General features: G+C 44.1%; 1 protein-coding gene across 1 annotated transcript in view; it reads left to right on the top strand.

The window, feature by feature from the left end:
* The first annotated feature begins 17,906 nt into the window (after positions 1 to 17,906).
* FAM13A (family with sequence similarity 13 member A) overlaps positions 17,907 to 19,121 on the top strand; it is a 125,501-nt gene continuing 124,286 nt past the window's right edge. The window contains 2 exon segments of the mRNA XM_066548049.1: positions 17,907 to 18,045; positions 18,048 to 18,190. Of these exon segments, the coding sequence (XP_066404146.1) occupies positions 17,907 to 18,045; positions 18,048 to 18,190 (282 nt within the window).

Genomic DNA, 19,121 nt, shown 5'->3' with positions numbered 1-19,121 from the left:
CTGAGAAGCAGCAGAGTAGCTACCATGTGCTACCAGGGTAATCAGTGCTGGCTTTTGAGAACAGCTCTTCCCAAGAGATAATGGAGGTGGCAACCTGACCTCAAGTTGTGAAGGGCTCTCTTGTAAAACTGAGAGATTAGTTTGATTTATATTAGCCCTGCCAGATTCCAGCCTCGCTTGTTTTGCATCCTTCTTCCTGAAATTGTCTTTCAAGGCTCTGTGGGACTTGGAGTAGCAAGGCTCTTTGCCATTTACCATCAGTGTGCTATCTTCTGTCTTCTCTCTGGAGCAGGGCCTGTGGGCTCACACAACAGTGGCTGCACTGAGGTTGAACATGAACTGACATAAAAGTGAAGGTTTTAAATTTTGGCAAGTGCCTTGACGTTCCTTGAGATGATGAATATGAGGGAAACACAAACATTTAGCATTGTTCATCTAGGGATACTTTTACTTGATTAACATATGCATTAATAGTGCTATCAATAGCACCATCTACTGCCTTCGGGATAGCAGGACACAAGATCTGCATTATAATGGCAGAGGTAACTAGTAAAGTGAGAAAAGAGCACCTGAAGAGATTTTTCTCCTCATTTCCTAGCAGCGGTAATGCTAGAGAGGCACCGCATCCACCTGTGTTCTCAAGGCAGGCAATCTGCTGTGAGCCTGCATGGCCAGTCTCTCGTCAGTGCTCTCCAGATCTGTTTCAAAACTATTGGGGCCCTCTTTTCAGATGTGTGTCACCAAAACATCCCATCTGATTTGGTAACAAATACCAGGAATATTCTTCCTTCCAGCACTTTGCCGAGTCCTTTCCACGCGCCCTTGTTAGACCTTAAGCCAATTTGGGGGCCAGTTTCACTTTCTCATCCTCCCTGCCAACCCACAGTGCCTGCCTCTCTGCAAAACCCTCACAGCATTCCCTTTCCCCCATCGCCAAGGTACAAGGAGTGGATGCTCCTGGATACTAAAACAGACAAGGAGACATAGATCTCTTCCAGCACTTCATCTCTTCATCAGCTAACCCAGCCTATAATCATGAGCTGATACAAGCCCTTGTGCATTTTATTAACAATGCAATTTCCATGTTTAAATAGGAGACTACAACAGTGCACAGTCTGAATAGCTGCTTGAACTATCAGGGATGACAAGATCCCTGTCCTTTGCACAGGTCAGATTATTGGCAATCTGCACATTATACAATCTTTAATTTCTTTTCCCCTTTCAGGATACCATGAGACTTTGGACCTCTTGGCTCTGCAGAGTCATAATCCTTTTTCTAGTCCACAAAAAGGGAGTTTTATTCCAAAGAGAGTGTTGTGAAGGACCCTGGATTCTCTAGCCCCACCCCTGATTTTGGAAAGGAGCCTCCTTATTATGCACTCCAGCTTTGCCCTCTTGCTAAGAAGAGCACACTTTACTTGTTCCTCTGTTTGGCTTTTTTTTTTCTGTTGTTCCAGGACAGGATGTCTCACTTAGAAATCTAATTTTTTTTTTTTTTTTACAAGGAATTCAATTTCTCACGCTGCTCCTAGTTGCTCTCCAGCATTCACAGAGCCACTGCTCTGCCCAAGGGAACTGCAAGATTTAAAAAAAAAAATCATAGGCAAGGAAGAAGAATAATTATAAGTGGCCAGCATCAACATGGGAATGAGTACCAGGAAAAAAGCAGTTGTTTCCAGTACTGCAGAGCCAAGGACACCTGGGGTAAGGACGTGGATTTTGAGGAGGAGATACTGGTGTGAGCCTACAGGCTTATTAACCCTGCAGGAGGACATGAAAATTGCCTCTTTCCCTTCCTCAGCCAACAATCATAGGAACCTAATGTCTCTCAGGCTCCCTAGACTCTGGCAGAAACAAATGGCTGGATTCAGCTGTGACTGTGGTTAGGGCAAGGGCTGGGGTGGGGTGAACAGAGGGGTTGGTCCCTTTTGTTTCTCTGACTGAATCTTCTGCAGGAAATATGCCAGCCTGATTGTCCAGCACAAGGCTCAGGGTGAGACACTCAACAGCAAAGATGAAAACACTCCTCATGTGGTAAATTGCCAAGGGGTTCTCTGAAGAAAAATACTGTGTAATTGTGTCATTAAGGACTATATAATGATGCATCTGCATTTGGGGTCAAGTTAAAGCCATGCAGACAGCCCTGTTTAAAGCTCCTCCTCAGTTCTGAGTGATGCAGATTAAAGAGTGTTCTTTTGCTGCAGAATTTGGGGGTGTTGTATAAATTTATGCCACAGGAAAGTCAGCAAGTCACAGCAGTTTGAAGATCTGCTAAACAGAAAAGTAAAAAAAGAAAAATCAAATCCAAGCTAAAACATCAAGCAGTTGAAGAACATATCAGTTCTGTCTGGATTTCAAGATTAGACAGCTTTATATCTTACCATGAAACAGGAAAAGAAAATTGTAGTGCTTACAAGACACTCAGGACTATGTCTGAATATGAATTATGAAGCTGACTGAAAAACTGAAGTGTTTTTATTGGCTTAACTGTAGCAACAGTCTGATGGGGCAGCAGTGATGGTGTGAACGAGCACCTTAGTCCTTGGGAAGGTCAGGGATCCTACTTGTACTCATTAATTAACTGGTTAACCTATGATTCAACATGTCTAAACCACTGACAAGTGCTTGTGAAGTGTTTCAGCATTGCTGAAGCACTTGGATGGTCACTGTAGGCAACAGGAGGAAATTTTGTCATTGAGTATCTCCTGGGCTTGGCAAGACCTCACTTTCCCTGCTTCCCCATGTTGCACCTCCCTTTCATCCCCACCAGCAAACACAGCCTATTTTTCAGCTCAGTACCTTTCTCCAGTCCCTCTGCTGTTTTCTTGTGAGGTCCCTAAACACAAATGCATCCAATTGGAATTATCCCAGGACCTGTTAGCCTTCATGTCATTAATTTGGCTGCCCATGAATCAGGGTGGCTTGATAAAGGAGATTTCCTCCCTGTGGCCCTGAGCTGGCAGGCAGAGCCCTGGTGCTGCTCTCCTCCTCAGAGGGTTTGCTTTCAGTTCCTGATGGGTCCCTGTTTCTGTCCATTGCCAACCTCTGTAAAAAGCATTTGGCAGCAAAGATCAGCTTAGTTTCTCCAAGGCAGACTCTAAACCTCTACTTTGTACTCCTGACAGCTGAAAATGTCTTCAGTCTATTGGCAGTGACCTGTAAATTTTCTCTGAGACCCCTGTGCTGATAGTGGGGAGTGACCTTCTTTTGCACACCACTTTGAACAGTGGGACAGGAAGAAGTTGTTTGGGTAGAGAGAGAATAAAGCATGGATTGGGTAAACCCATGAGGCTGGATGGATGAGATGTGCCATCATGTGCTGTGTTCTGTAATGAAAGCAATTATGAGCAAGTACTCACAGCAGGACAGGGCCATGAAAATCACCTTGTTGCTGCTTTCTCCTCTTCTGAATCCTGACCCTGCTCTAAGGGGATTCATGAAGACAGATCCCAAGAAGGTGAGTGCACAGTGAAGTCCTCACACAGGAGTGAGCAGCGTGCATCAATGCTGTGATCCTGTGCTGTTAGGTACCTCTGGGTGCTGGCTTTTCACTGTTGATTTAGCATTCCCAGGGTACCTGAATTCATACTTCTGGGAGCAAAAACTGCAAAAGAAGCTTATGGAGGCCTTGCCAGAAGGGCACTGCAGGATCCATCTATACCCTCACTGGGAAATGGGGATTGTGCTCCACACTTGTCATGGTCAATACAACTGCTCCAGCAAACTGGGCTTTATAATTGTTTAATTTACTCCAAACTATGCTGTTTTCATTGACCTTGTCTGGTGCCTGTATGACCTTTAATACCACTGGTGGGCTGTGAAATGTAAACATAATTATCTGTTAATGGAGGCTATCCTGTTTCCACTCAGGACAGGCCCAGCAAGTGGCAGTGATTCCCACTGCTTTATGTTCCCTTTTATAGGCAAGGGTGCTGTGACTCCAAATCATTAGGCACTGTGTGGGAGCGATACAATAAAAATGACCTTACAGCCTCTGAGCCAGCAAAAACACTAAATCACTTGGTCAGTTGGCAGCTACAGCAGAAAAAGAAGGCTGTGGGAAAAAACCCAAAACCATAAAACAAAACCCAAACAAACAAAAAAACTAAACTGCAACAAAACCCACAAGGGTAAATCAGAGCAATCAGTCATGTCTGAGTGAGATCTGTGCATGTTCTTTTTTGTTTGGCCAGGCTGTGACAAGCAAGGACACACTGGAGGAGCTGCTGTCTCCACTGCTTCTCCACAGAAACTCCCAGGCATGGAGAATCCTTTCTGTCTGCAGCAGGAAGAACACTCTGTGTGTGTCTGTGCATGATTCTTTTTTTTTTTTTTTTTTTTTTTTTGGCTAGCTGACATTGCAAAGGAGTTGGGGTACAAACCAAAATTATGCACAGTACTCAGAACTCCTGAGCTCTGGGCAGTTTGAGATCATGAAATTCATGTGGCAGAGCACTCCCTGCACATCTTGCTGATAATCAAGCTCTTAAAAAGTTTTGTGAAAGAGCTGAGCTGAATTCTCTGAATTAACTCAAGCTTGTTGAACAGCATTTCCCTAAAGACTTGTAGGTGGCAAAAATGTGGAAGACCTGACAAAGGATTCATCTTCTCCAGGAAAAATAATTTTTATTCCACATACATAAGATATAGAGAGTTCTGTGCCCCACAGGATGAGAGAACAGGCAGGTAGGACAGAAGGGTTCAGCTGCAGTGGACAACACTTGAAATCTTCTTAAATAGAACAATTTTGTAATGGAATCATTGAAAAAAGCCAAGCTTTTAAGTTCTACTTTTTCTTCTCTTGGAATATAATTATTTTTTTCAAATAATTACATGATTTTTAGTATGGGCTGGGTTCCTGAGATGCCTTCTTATTTCACCCAACACTACCCTTGGCTGGTTTACCAAAAGCAATAATTCATTGCTGTTTATTATTTTACCCTTTCATTCAGCTTTATTTCATTAAGAGCTTGTGCATTGCAAAGTCATGTTTGAGTTTTCAATGGTCAGGTTCATTGTCTGGTTCACATCTTTGCAGCATTCCCTGCTCCAACCCAGCTGCTGAATGCATCAGGGTCACTCCCTGCCCTCCCCTCTCCCACACAGTCCATGGAAAGGGGAGGTGGCAGAAGCTGGATGGACTCTCTGCTTCCCTTGCCCAGTCATTCTTCATCTCTCTTGCCAAGGGCGTTTGACACTGAAGAAACAAGGAGAGGAGGCCATTGCCCAAGGAGTTTAAATCCAAGCAGATGTTAGTGCAGGGGCTACTTGAAAATCTCCAGATGAATGATTTCTCAGTGGGAAACATCTTCTTGACCAGATGAGCATGTTTGTGGAGTGTGTCTGCTTCCCATGAGTAAGTCTTCTTTTGCTGGGAAAGGGAAAGTCCCAAACTCAAAAAAAAAAAAATTCAATTTGGAAATGCAGTTCCTGTAAAACAGTGTGACCCAAATTTGCCATATCATGTGTCTTCCCTATCAGGCCTCCCCTTGAACCATAGATGGGAAAAAAATCTACTGGGTCTCCAGAACTGCTTCCCACTGCAGCAACATTCCCATCATATAATCCATCTTTAGCCTAATTAGGTTTCTGGCCTTTATTCCTCCATACAAAAGGCTACTCCAGAACATGGCTAGGTTTTAAATAATTTTTTTATTTCCATCCTAAAGTAATTCACAAGCCACATAGGCCAGTTTCACTTCTGGCTAATGCTGTTCCATAAAAAACAACTCTCTCTCCTCTCTCTGAAGTTTATTATACTGTAGCAGTAAACCATATTTGTTTCCAGTCTTCATTTTCCAATATCCAACTTAGTTTTCTCCTCTCTGTTTGATCCTACTGGTTCTTTTCTGCACTTGCCTTCATTCAGATTAACCTTCCATGAAGCACAACCGACCACAGTGAGCTTAAATAGCACAACTGATATTTCTTTGATTCAGCTGGAAACACACCACATCACCAAGTTAACTTGCAAGATCCTAGGCTTTTCATAAGGGTTCACTATCATGTTGCAGCCAAAACAGATCCTGGAGTTTGAGATAAAGAAACGGTTAAGAGCAAGGATCATCTGGCTGGAATGTCCATGAGTTGTGGTGGGGCAATTTCAGATTTGAAAGAATAGATTTTCAGCCAAAATGGTGTGTGCTAGCATGTTACTGAAAAAAAAAAAAAGTTTTTCTGATGAAAGCTTTTTTTTTCCTGCTGAGACTCTGGTGAGCTCTAGATCTCTCCTTGGCACAAGCCTTCCAGGCAGTGAAGTAGTCCTGTAAAACCTGGAAAAAATAAGGTTCACAAAATGTGTAGTGACTGAATTTTTCTTGGCTCCAGGATGCACAGTTTCCAACCAGAACACATAATTAATGGTTTTGTTACAGGTTGCTCTCTGAAGGCCATGTGAGCTGGCTTCAACTGGGATGCAGTAAATACACTTGTAAAATGCCATTCACTGTCAAAGTGATTCTTTTGCACACTTGATAAAGGCCTGATCGATTAAAAATATAATTAAAACCAACTTGTAGGGCAACACACGATATGGCCTAGAGCTTCACCATGCAGGATGACTTTTACCCTCCTTGTGGGGAATGACAAACTCTTCATGGAGCAGAAATTCCTAAAGCAGGGTCAGATTTGCAAGTATTTCATGTTTCCATGACAGAGCCTAAGTGCAAATTCCCTCTTGAGTGGTTTGTCTCCAAAGCCCAAATCCTGTCATGTAGTTTTCTCTGCTCATACAAATTAATGGGCAGGATCCTTTCCCAGCATCAGATGTGGCTCCATCCAGTCTGGTACTCAGATTTTTTTTTTTTTTTTTTGTTATTTACACAGACTTGTATTGTCAAGGCAACAAAATGCCAAATGTAGAGAAGTTTTATTTAGTCCCAGCCTACGCATTTCTCTCCTATTGATCATGCTTCATTTTGCCCTGCAATAAGTGCCATGACTTCAGTTACCTCTCTGTCTTGGCTCTTCAGAGGCAACTTTTACTCCTATTGCACTTTTTGCAATGTTCAAAGCCAATAAAAACAAAGTTTTCTGACAAAAGAATCAATGCTTTTAGCCATGGTCCACCGTGGGTAGGACTTCACAACATTTTGAATTGGGAGACATGCTCAAGGTACTTCTGCCTCCCAGTTACACTTTAAAGGAGGTGAATGACTCTGACTGTAATGTGACAGCTGGTACTTCATCTTTGAGGCCACCAAGTTAGCTTGCAACAATCATGGCAAAGGTCTATGTTTTGTGGATATATTTCCCTCATTGCAAAAAGTGCTATTCCATCTGTAGTGCAGAGAGTTACTGAAGAGCAAAGTACCTTAGTATCTTGACTGCTCTGAGCAGCTGGCCCTAACTGCCTTGTGTTGCTTTTGCTGCCAGCCATGCCCTAGGCAGGCAGCAGTGGGGACACAGCTGCCAGCTCTTCCTGAAACAGGCAGCAAGATTAGGCTCATAAACATAAAAAAATATATTTCAGGGAAAAAAAAGAAAAACTGGGCTGTCATGTGTAGCTGGTTACTGAAAGATGAAGCTTTTCTGATGTGTAATATTGAAGAGATTTCCTTTACCAAAATATGACAGCAAAAATCCCCCATTTATTGTCCTCCCATTTTTATTACTCTTACCTCATTTATTTCCCCGGGGACTGCTGGAAATTCTTCCCTGCTTTCTGACAGTTGCCTGGAGTGACTGGAACTCTACAAACAGCAGCATCCCAAACACAGGGGGCTGTGTTGCAACATTTTCACAGGGTCGAGCCCAGATTCTCTTTACAGTTGACTTAAGCCTAAATCTTCACTTCTGGCTAGGGCTGCCTCATTACTGTCTGTTAGCTGAGCTCACACAACATTGCCCCATACACAGCCAGATTCTAGTGGGGTCTCAACCCATCTAAACCAGGGTCCCTGGACTGCACTAGGCACAGAGGTGTAGCCAGACACAGAGGCTGGATGATGTTGGTTTTCTAGGCCAGGAAACAGAGACTGAAAATTTTGAGGGTTTTTGAATAGTGTAGACATCCCATTAATATTCCCAGATGTGTGTCTGAACAGCAGCACAGGCTGCCACCCTCATCTTTTCCCATGGAGATCCTACATAGCTTTGAGCATGCTGCAGTCCTGCCAGCTGCTGCCTGGATTTGCCTGGTTTTAAAAATATGTGTAGGTTTCACCATGCATAATTTTTAGGATAGTGCAGCTCACTGTGGGATAGGGCAGAAATGGTGTTCTCTCTTCTTTTACATCTATTGTTCTTTAACAGTTTAATTGCTAAGGTTGACTCACAGCCTGAGGTAGAGGCTGAGATGGGGAGAGAAAGAGGGAATAAACATTTCTTATCTGCTTTTAAAGCTCGTCATTATTCTCACAGGGTTTCTAGTGAAGTCTAATTATTCTGCTGTAGGTTTGCTACAATTTCTGGCACTCTGATCTTCCCATGTCTTGTTGGTTTTTTGTTGTTGCTGGATTTTCTGTTTGTTTGTTTTTTCACTTGGTTTTTACCAAGTAAAAAAACCAAACAAACAGAAAATCAACAAAGCTAAAACTTACCAGCAGTCCATGAAATTAGTGGAATTAAGTCCAGGTTTCCCCTGCTAAAACAGGACTGAATAGAGGATGCTTGCGTAAAGTATGGCAAGCACATTTCTGGCTGGCAAAGTGCTGAGATGGAAACACTTTCTACACCAAGTGAAAGTCTTCTGAGTGCAGTTGGGCTGAGATTTTAGAAACAAGTATTTTGGTGTGTGGGGCAGTATTGGTTTGGAGTGGGGGTTCTTTGGGGTTTGTTAGTGGGTTGCGGTTGGTTTGGGTTGGGTTTTTCCTTTTTTGGGGGGTGGTTTTTGTATGTTTTGTTCTGTCTTGTTTTGTGTTGTTTTGGTTTTTTGTATCAGGACAGGATTTTCGTTGAGTCTTTGATTGATGAGGTAAGGGTATTGATGAGGTGTGCGATTAGAAATGGTGTGGCAGCACTTACGGAGCCGAGGACATTCCCTATGCATTCCCTGCTGCCTGGCTGGCTGTGAAACCGCGGCTTACCCTCGGCCACGGTGAGATTTTCCTTTTGCTCCTTGCACCCTTCTGCCACAAGATGGGGATGCAAGCCCGAGTTTAGGCCATGTATGAACACGCTTCTTCCCCCGCAGGAATGAATCTCCATGATCCTTGCCCGCTCGGGGACCTTCTTTTGTTGCTATAATTTAGAACCTGCAAACTCGCAAGATTTATTAATTCTTAAATAATTTTATATTATTGAAGGATACTAGGATCTGGAAAAAAACCTCTTTCTTATTTTTGCTGAAATTACAACACCTCTGTGATTTAGTTAGCCATAAACAATTTGAACTCCTTGCAAATCCATGTCAAATTTTAAATCATTGCAGCAACAGTGAGAGGCAAACCTCTCTCTAAAAATACCTGTATGTCACTAAGTAGAGATTAGTGAGCTAATGATTAGTCAGGTAATGGCTGATTATTGATTTAGACATTTAAAACAATTCTATAAGCTGCTTTATTCTCTGTTCTCGACTTCAAGAGTCATCAAATATCTCCAAATGTTCTGTCCCAAGTGGCCAAGGGAAGAAATCCAGGCTAAAATGTGGCCAGGGAAGGCCCTGCAGATCTGCAGGTCTGATGTTGAGCTGGCAGTGGTGGCAGCTTGGCTGAAATTATTAACAAGCTTCATTTCGTAACATAACAATGGGCAGCCCCTGAAAGGTTTTGGTAGAAAATATGATGTCACATACATATCTCTTTTCTGTATGTTGGTGTATGAAGCCTCCCATTCCTTTCAAGCTAAATCGTGTTCAGTATGCTCAGCCCTTCACTTAGCCCGCATTTACTCAGTCTTGCATACATAAAGGGAGGATAAAAGGGACCTGAGCCCACAAAATCCCATTTTTCATCATCCATGTTATGAGGTGATACATCCTTTCATCACTAACTTGGGACCACTGATAGCTTTTTTGAATAGCTCTAATCTTCTCCCCCTCAATTTCAAAATGTAGGTATGGTAAATTTTTATTGTTGACCTGCAATAAAAAGTAATTTATTTATAAATCTTCTTTTCCTACTTATCACCACTGATTCCTTGTGCAGTACTGTTTGTGATGACTCATGATTCAGAGTATTTGACATTCAGAGAAGTCACTTGTATTGAGTGCCTCCAACAAATACTGCCTTTTCTAAAGAAATTTTTCTATAAAGTGGGATGTCATAAATAACAAGATAATACTGAGCAGCAGAGCAATGTCATTCAGGCTTGATAAAATTGCAAACCGTGTTTCAAGAACAACAATTTGATTTGTTTCCTTACTTTAGAATTATAATGTTGAATCAGATTTCTCCTTCTTCTACATCTTCCCCTGCCTTGAAGGGCAAAGGTGATGTGAAAACACAAAAAAATTCAACCTGCTGTTTCTGTAGGGTTTATACTGGAAAAGAGTCACACAATAAATCCCTGCCCCATCTTTCAGTAACAGAGGTCTCAAAAAGACTGGGTTTAATTTTCTGTCCTCCATGTGCTGCCTAATGGAATTTGGTGTTTTTTTCATTTGGACAACACAATGAAGGGGAAACGGGATCACTTCTAGTCCCTTTCATTTTCTGGTTTTCATGCAGAACTGCAAGGTAGCCATGCATTTGCCCACAAAAGCAAAACCACCACCACCCCTTATTAATACGAGTTTTAGATATTTAAAATGTTGAATTAATTTACAAAAACAACATCCTGGGGAAAGTCATCCTCATTTTGATTCCAAAACCTTTGCACAGATGTCTTGATTGAAGTGAATTACATGCTTTTTATTGCATGCCCTTTTTTCTTTTTTCTCTAAGAAAAGGTGTCCTTTTACTGCTTTTTGGATGAGAAGTAGTTAAGTTACTCAATGACAGACTAATCTCTCAGCCAGATCATAGAATGTCCTGGGTTGGAAGAGACCTCAAGGATCACATAGTTTCAACACTCCTGCCATGGGCAGTTGTCGCTGTCGAGGCGGTCACGACATAAAGCAGAGACCACAAGCAGTCTCAGTTGGCAACACTTTATTATTGAATATGGCTGCTTTTTATACACTTTCCAATTGTTTATCCTTCTTCTATCTTTACTATTGGCCACAATAAATCAACATAATACTATTGGTGAGAAGTTATGGTGACTTAATTAACTTTCTAAAAATGTTTCATCCAGCTGCAAAGTTCTTCTATCTTTCTTCCCTCGGTCTCCTTGGCTACAGCCTTGGAGAGAGCTCCTTATCAGTTTCTTCTTACTTCTCAGCTTCTTCTCGCTCCTTTAGCTAACAGGCCCGCTGTTAGCCCCTTCCACAATTCCCCCTTTTTGTTTTTGGACTGTAAATACAGCTGCTATGGATTTTTGCAGGGCCCTTTGCAAAAATCCCAGCAGAGAGGGGACACACAAAACCCACAATCACAACCATCAACAAAATTCCCACTCTTAATACAATCATTCCTGTCCTTTATCCATCTTTGAGTACTGATATATGGTCTTAGCCGGTGTCATCCGCACGTTCTGCTTCAACTGCGGAACCATCCATCCTGTCCTTTCCTGCACGTTCTAGGTAAGGTTTAACACAGCGAGCAGGAACCCATCGAGGACCATTATCTGTCAAAACACAAGCATAACCCCTCCCCCAGGTTATCAGTTCCACTGGGCCAGACCATATACCAGTAATCAAATCCTTAACCCATACCTTAACATTTCTACGGAAATCTGGTTGCTTAGAATTCAAAGAAGAAAAATGGTAAAAGATTGGAGATAACTGTGAATCAGGTAGGGGACGCAAAAAGTTTAACACATAAACAGCTTTATCTAATCTCACTTGAGGTGACTCCTGTTGCATTCCCCCTTTTTGTTTTTGAACCTGACGTTTAAGAAGTCCGTGAGCTCTTTCAATAATTGCTTGGCCCGTGGGGACATGTGGAATGCCTGTAGAATGCTCAATGCCCCAAGCACGAAAGAATGCTTGCATTTTCTGTGAAGCATATGCTGGGCCGTTATCTGTTTTTACGTGACACGGAACACCTAGAATAGAAAAGGCATGATAAAAATGACGAATAGCATCACGAGTTTTTTCTCCTGTGAATGCTGAAGCAACCATTGCATGAGAAAAAGTATCAACTGTAACATGAACATACTTAAAGCGACCAAATTCTGGTATTTTAGTAACATCAGTTTGCCATTCTTCTAACGCAGAAAGGCCCCTAGGGTTGGTACCATAATACTGAGTGACATGAGTCATGTGACAGTCAGGACAAGAAGAAAGGATTGATTTTGCTTCACCAGAAGACAATTTGAATTGCTGCTGTAAAGCTTGAGCACTCTGATGATTAGTTATACCTAAATATGATCGAATCCAACCTATCAAACCAACTAATTTCTGTACATCAGTAGCAGTTTTAACATCAATGTCTAACTTTACAGGTTGAGGCATAACTTGAGTGTTGGTCACCAACATACCTAGATATTTCCAAGGCATGTGTTCCTGCACTTTCTCTGGAGCAATGATCAGGCCAAAAGCCTTCAAATTTGTCACAGCACATTGTTTAAGAGCTGATAACTGTTGTTTGTTGTCAGATGCCAACAAGATATCATCCATGTAGTGATAACAGTAGCAATTTTTAAATTGCTCCCGCACTTTTGACAAGGCCTGTGCCACAAACCATTGACAAATAGTTGGCGAATTTTTCATGCCTTGGGGAAGTACCTTCCATTGATATCTTTTATCGGGTTCCGCATGATTTATAGAAGGCACAGTGAAAGCGAATTTTTCTTTGTCCTGCTCAGCCAATGGAATAGTGAAGAAACAATCTTTCAGATCAATGACAACTACTTGCCATTCCTGTGGAATCATTGTGGGTGTCGGAAGGCCTGGTTGTAAAGCTCCCATTGTTGCTATTACAGCATTTATCTGCCGTAAATCATGTAAAAGTCTCCATTTTCCCGATTTCTTTTTTATTACAAAAACAGGGGTATTCCAGGGACTGAATGATTCCTCGATATGTCCTGCTTGCAATTGTTCTGTGACTAATTCTTGCAGGGCAGTAAGCTTTTCAGTAGTAAGGGGCCACTGGCGAACCCAGACAGGCTTATCTGTCAACCATGTCAGGGCTACAACTGGACGTTCGTTGCTCTGCATCACAGTGGCCCTCATTAAAAATCCGTAGTAATTTTGACACCCCATTGAGATAAGCAATCTCGTCCCCATAAACTCTGAGGAGCATCGGCAACATAGGGTCTGATGTTAGCTTGTTGGCCATCAGGATGTTTCACATTAATTACAATGGCTGACAGGCCACCTGTTGTAGCACCACCCAACCCCAGGAGTCCAAAACTTGCATGAGTGAGAGGCCACGATTGAGGCCAGCAAAGTCGCGAGAGTATTGTGACATCTGCTCCAGTGTCAATCAAACCTGTTACTGATATAGTTCCTGGATGACATCCACTGGCAGTGAGGATGCATGTCTTTTCTGGACGGCTCTCCGTTACTTTCTCAGTCCAGAACACTCGAGGTACTCCTGTTGATCCAAAACTTCCTGCGCCGCGACTTCGGTCCACTGTATTTGGAACAAAACTCACAAAAGGTACAATTTGAGCAATGCAAGTTCCTTTCTGAATAGTGACAGGAGGGTCATCGATGGATACCATGGCATGAATCTGTCCTAAATAATCGGCATCAATAAGCCCTAGATGCACATGAATACCTCTAAGTGTAGTACTCGACCTCCCTATTAAAAACGCACTCAATCCCCGTCCTATCGGACCATAGGCATCAAGGGGCACTTTACATATTTCTTTTGTCAGAATGGTTACTGTGTCAGCGGTGGGTATATCAATCCCTGCGGACCCGCTTGTTGCCCCTGAGTATTGCTCGCAAATGGGTAGCTTTGCAGTGCTGGGAAGGCCCGCATTTGCTGTTGTGGTAGTTGTTGTTGTTGGGGTATTTGTTTCCCCACGCGCCCCTTCGCGCTCCTCTTTGGGTTTCCCGGCAATAGCTGACCATTTGCGTGATATTTACTCCTGCACTGTTTAGCATAGTGCCCAAGTTTAGCACAGCGATTGCACACAACATCGCTGCTTGCACTTGGCTTAAATGTTGTTTTCCGGACAACATTTGACACTGTGGTACACTGTGATCTTACATGCCCTTGTTGTCCACAATTATAACATTTTGCTGAAGGTCTTAGCACTGCAGCAAGAGCTGCCATTTTATGCTCAACTGAACCAACTTTTGAGCAAGCAGTAACCATTTCAGACAAGGTGGGTTCCCCAGGTAAAGTATCAATAATCTTTCTCTGCTAGATCGACAACCGTTTTATCTCCCTTTCGGATGACTTCCCACAGTCTGTCCCCGACTTTTTTCCATGCCTTAACACTAAAAGCTGTGTGGGGATCAGTGCCAAAATTCTGAGATTTAGCCCACAGCAGTATATTTCGAAGGGCATAGTCTGACGTATTAATTCCCTTATTTCTTAACAAAACTTTCCATGTAGCCAGAACATTTTCTTCCTCTTTAGTTAAATTATGTCCCATTATTACTAGTTGGTGGCTCACCTTCTTCCAGGTGTCTTGATAGGAGAAAATCAGGTCCGGACCTCCCTGTGGCTTCCACCTGCCACTCTCAGCTACACCAACGCCGCCTCCCCCACTACGTCCCAGTGGGTCACGGTTGCCAGTTGCTAGGACCTCGTATGGGCCCCCACCGACTTCTTATCACGTCGGGGATCACCAAATGTCGCTGTCGAGGCGGTCACGACATAAAGCAGAGACCACAAGCAGTCTCAGTTGGCAACACTTTATTATTGAATATGGCTGCTTTTTATACACTTTCCAATTGTTTATCCTTCTTCTATCTTTACTATTGGCCACAATAAATCAACATAATACTATTGGTGAGAAGTTATGGTGACTTAATTAACTTTCTAAAAATGTTTCATCCAGCTGCAAAGTTCTTCTATCTTTCTTCCCTCGGTCTCCTTGGCTACAGCCTTGGAGAGAGCTCCTTATCAGTTTCTTCTTACTTCTCAGCTTCTTCTCGCTCCTTTAGCTAACAGGCCCGCTGTTAGCCCCTTCCACAGGCAGTGACACCTTTCACTGACCAGATTGCTCAGAGCTCCATCCAACCTGGCCTCAAGCACTTGCAGGAATAGAGCATCCACAACTTCTCTGAGCAATCTGTTTCAGCACCTCAACACCCTCACAGTAAAATGTTTTTCCTAATATCTCATCTAAACCAACTTTCATGTGTTGGTCTGGCAATTTCCAGCGCCTTCTGGATTATTGTTTTGCTTCTTGCTCTCACCTGTAGCTGCCAGGTCTTAATAGAGTATGCCCTTGTTTAGTTGGGCTGACCTTCCCATGACTGCCCTGAAAGGTCAGTCCTGTGGCTGGCTACTTGGGCTAGCCAGGAGGGAACAGAGTAATGGTCAAGGATGTTAGAGGTGGCAGCAATCATTTATTTCACAGCAGCCTGTTTTTATGTGGGCTCTTATGAAATGGGTGTTGAATTCTGCTGTCACTGTGGAAATGATGAATAATAATCAGGTTAAAGCAACATATTGCATCATTCACAGAAGAGGTGTGAGGCAGTTCCTTTGAACTTCCAACGCTACCTCAGCTTCAGTTCTTCCCCTCTGGGAATGTTGTTTCAACATCTGAGGTTAAATGCCTTATTCGTAAACAAGTGGAAGGGAAGAAAAAATTGTTTTCCTTTTTTGATTCATTGCATGATTAGCCTGTTCTTTGCAATACTTTTACGTTTAGCAGTTATGTAGAAGTAGAGAGAAGATGATGGAGGGGTGCATCTCAGCTAGTGAATTTATTTTGTTGGCTGTCCTGAAAAGACAAGCATGATAAAAAGCCATAGAGCTACTCTTACACAAATATAATAAGTAGTTGAGAACTACTGGAAACAACTGTGTGTGACCAAATTACACACATGGGCATGATTATGATAAAAGCCAGCTATACAAAACTTGTGGGTCTCACTGACTTTTCACCAGTCTTTCACAATGCATTTGCTCTGATTTGAGCTCTCATGGATCTAGACGTATTCTATGATAACTTGCATAAATATTCATCCTGCAGTTGTTCTGTCCATGCAGTGTTACATTCCTCAAGAGTAGAAAAGGGAAGAGACAATTGTTTGGTGCAACATCTTAGCCAGAAAACAGGAAATAGCATATATATGAGGTATACAGAGGTATGCTTTTGTTGTTGAGTTTGGGGAATTTTCTGCTTCTCTATGATAGGCATGACTGCTTCTGATTTTTTGTTTTCTAAAGATTTCCTGAACTTTTTTTCAGGAAAATTGTGAAGGTTTCCTGAGTAACATGCACTCTAGAGTCAAATACCACAACATCTTGGCTGATTTCTGTGGCACCAGAAAACTTCTGTGGGAAGAGTGGAAGGTACAGAAAGGAATCAATTTACTTCTAGGCTGGGTAAATCTTTCTTTGCCCAGCACAGGGCAGGTAAATCTTTCTCTGCCCAGCACAGGGGTTGTTGGCCCTGTGTAAAATCAGGAGGGGACAAAGGCAATTGTGGAAGTTTCAGTCGTCTGGGTTTGATTCTTCTGCCACACAGGAAACAACTATGCTGGCCTTCAGCTCTCTCAAGACTTTATCAATACAGAGAAAAGTTACCAGCCTGTCATAGCCCCAAGTACTCCAGTGACTTGACAGAAAGTGTGACTTTCTAGGCTCTCATAAACAGATGCTAAAGCTTGATTTCTGGTCTTGCTTTTTATAGAAAGACCATGTACCTGCTACCTCTTAACATGCATTTATGAAAGTCTTAATGCCATAGCTGCTGTTCAGTGCTGTGGGTTCATGTTTGAACTCTTCACCCCCATTGCAGTCTCCAAGGAGTTGCAGATTCTCATCATTCCCTCTCTGGATTACAGTTTGAAGCATGTAATTGGTTTTCCCGGTGAAGCTGCAATTAGGGCTAAGAAGAAAAGGGCTGTGTGTGATTCATGTGAAAAGTAAGTTGGAGTCTTACAGTAAAGAGGGGGATAGAGGAGGGAGGATGTTATATCAATTCACTTTGAGAGTCCTAAAGTGAAATTAAAACATCAATGCTAACTAAGTCTAACTTTTGTAAACTGACCAACTGGGAAAGTTGTAATTTCGGGTTAGAGCGGCTTAGAGAGGAAAACAGAAACTGAACATGAAAGAGATTGCTCTTCTTCCTCGCCTTTTCTCTACTTGGCTAGACTTCCTTTTGTCCCTGTGCCAGAGTCAAGTATTTCTGAGAGACAATTTCCAAAGACCTTCCCTCCTACCCTGATGCTCAGGCCCTGCTGAGTGGTGCTTACAACTGAGCGGATATAGAAATAAGCACATGTGTGTTGTGCTTTTCTCCCACAAGAAAAAAAAAGTCAAACGCCGCTACTCCCCAGTTCTGATTTGAAGCGTAATTTGAATTTCTAGGACAAGCACTGCTTCCGGGCGGCAGTGACCGGGAGAAGGGCACTGGGGGAAGCACAGTTCCTGTCCTCACCGCTGCCGTGCCGTGAGGCTGGCAGTCGCTGCCTGCCTGGGGTGTCCTCCCCTCCACTCTTCGCGTTAAACTTTCCTTATTTCACCAACATATCCCTAGATGGAAAACCATAACGGGGGCAATGCTTGGGCTGCTTCACACTTTTCAGACTCGGGCCAAGTGTTGCACCGCATCCTGCCCTGCGGGGCCGTGGCACAGAGGGGTTTGTTCGGCCCCTCTGCCCGGCTCCGTTCGCCCTTCGGGCGGGCGCGGTTGCGGTTCCCCCGCACCCCGCTAACGTTACTGGGCTCGGCGGCTTCGCGTCGACACTGCCAGCGGCTCTGCCCGAGCCCAGGCTCGCACGCGAGCGGGGCGGCTCCGCTCCCCGCCAGGTCCCGGCTGCCCGGCCCGGGGCCTCGGTGATGCCCGAGGGCCGCCCGCTGCAGCCGCGGGGCCCGCGTTGCGACCGCCACGACCAGGGGAAGCTCCGGGAGGCGGACTCGCCCCCGTCGAGCCCTCTCGGCCGCTCCGGCGGGAGGCGGGGGCCCGGCTGCTCTCCCCCCGCGGGGCGGGCCGGGCCGCCGGGCGGCACCTCGGGGCCGAGGCTCCCGCCGGCAGGCGCCCGCCGAGAGCACCGAGAGCACTGAGGGCGGGCGGCCGGGGCGGAGCGGCAGCCGGCATGGGGGCCGGGGCGCTGGCCGTACGCGTGAGTAGGGGCTGGCGGCGGCACGGGCACGGCAGCGGCTGCATGGCGGCTGGATCAGCCTCCTCCTCCTCCTCCTCCTCCCGCCCTCGCCGGGGTCCCTCGCGGGGCCGGGGCAAGGGAGGCCGGGCCGGGCCCGGCGCCTTCTCCTCGTCCCGAGCGCTCTCCATCTGTTCTCTCCTCCTCTCTTCTTTTTTCTCTTTCTTTCTGCTTCTCCCCGCTCGGCAGCTGCCGCTTGTTTGGGAAACGCAAAGATTCGTAAAAGACGATTCCAGCCAGGCGCTTTTCTTTTAGTTTCCCCTCCTCCCTTCCCTCTTTTTTTTTTTCTTCTTCTTTTTTTAAACCCAGAGAACAACTGCGCTGCCGCGTTCCCTGCGTTAAAGTTGTTGGATGAGCTGCTGTAAAAGTGCGTCCCCGTGGCGTATAAATAGCTTTTTTCCAAGTGTCTGGGCGGAACTTTTTGGCGGCATCGTGCAGGGATGATTAAGTTGCTTTCCCAGTCTCGGAAATCAGCAACAGTGGCATTAGTACTTGGACGTGTTTTCCGTGGGTAAAGTCAGATCTTCCATCTATAAGGCAACATAACACTGAACTCTTTCTTTCAGAACTGTTTTGAGGGGATGGCTATGTTTTGATTTTGGTTAGATGTGTATTTTGGATAACCACATAATTTTTTGTTCTTAGTTAGCGCAGCCTCTTCAGATCCTGAAGCAAGCTCAAAAATTTCCTCTTGTTTCTGTGGACATGGCAAATGTCTGTCGGTTGTCATGTGGATTTAAATAGTGAGTTTCCCCAAGTAAATCCAATTTAGTGACTCAGGTTTTCAAATGTTGAAACAGGCTGGAAACCTGTAACTGAGCAAGATTGTGAAGCTAATTGAAGGCCTTAATTGGAAAAGCTCCCTAAGCATCACAGCTGCTCAGAAACTGCTCAA

Source organism: Molothrus aeneus, chromosome 4 (assembly GCF_037042795.1).
Source record: "Molothrus aeneus isolate 106 chromosome 4, BPBGC_Maene_1.0, whole genome shotgun sequence".
NCBI lineage: Eukaryota > Metazoa > Chordata > Aves > Passeriformes > Icteridae > Molothrus > Molothrus aeneus.
This window is presented reverse-complemented; position numbering and strand designations above follow the sequence as displayed.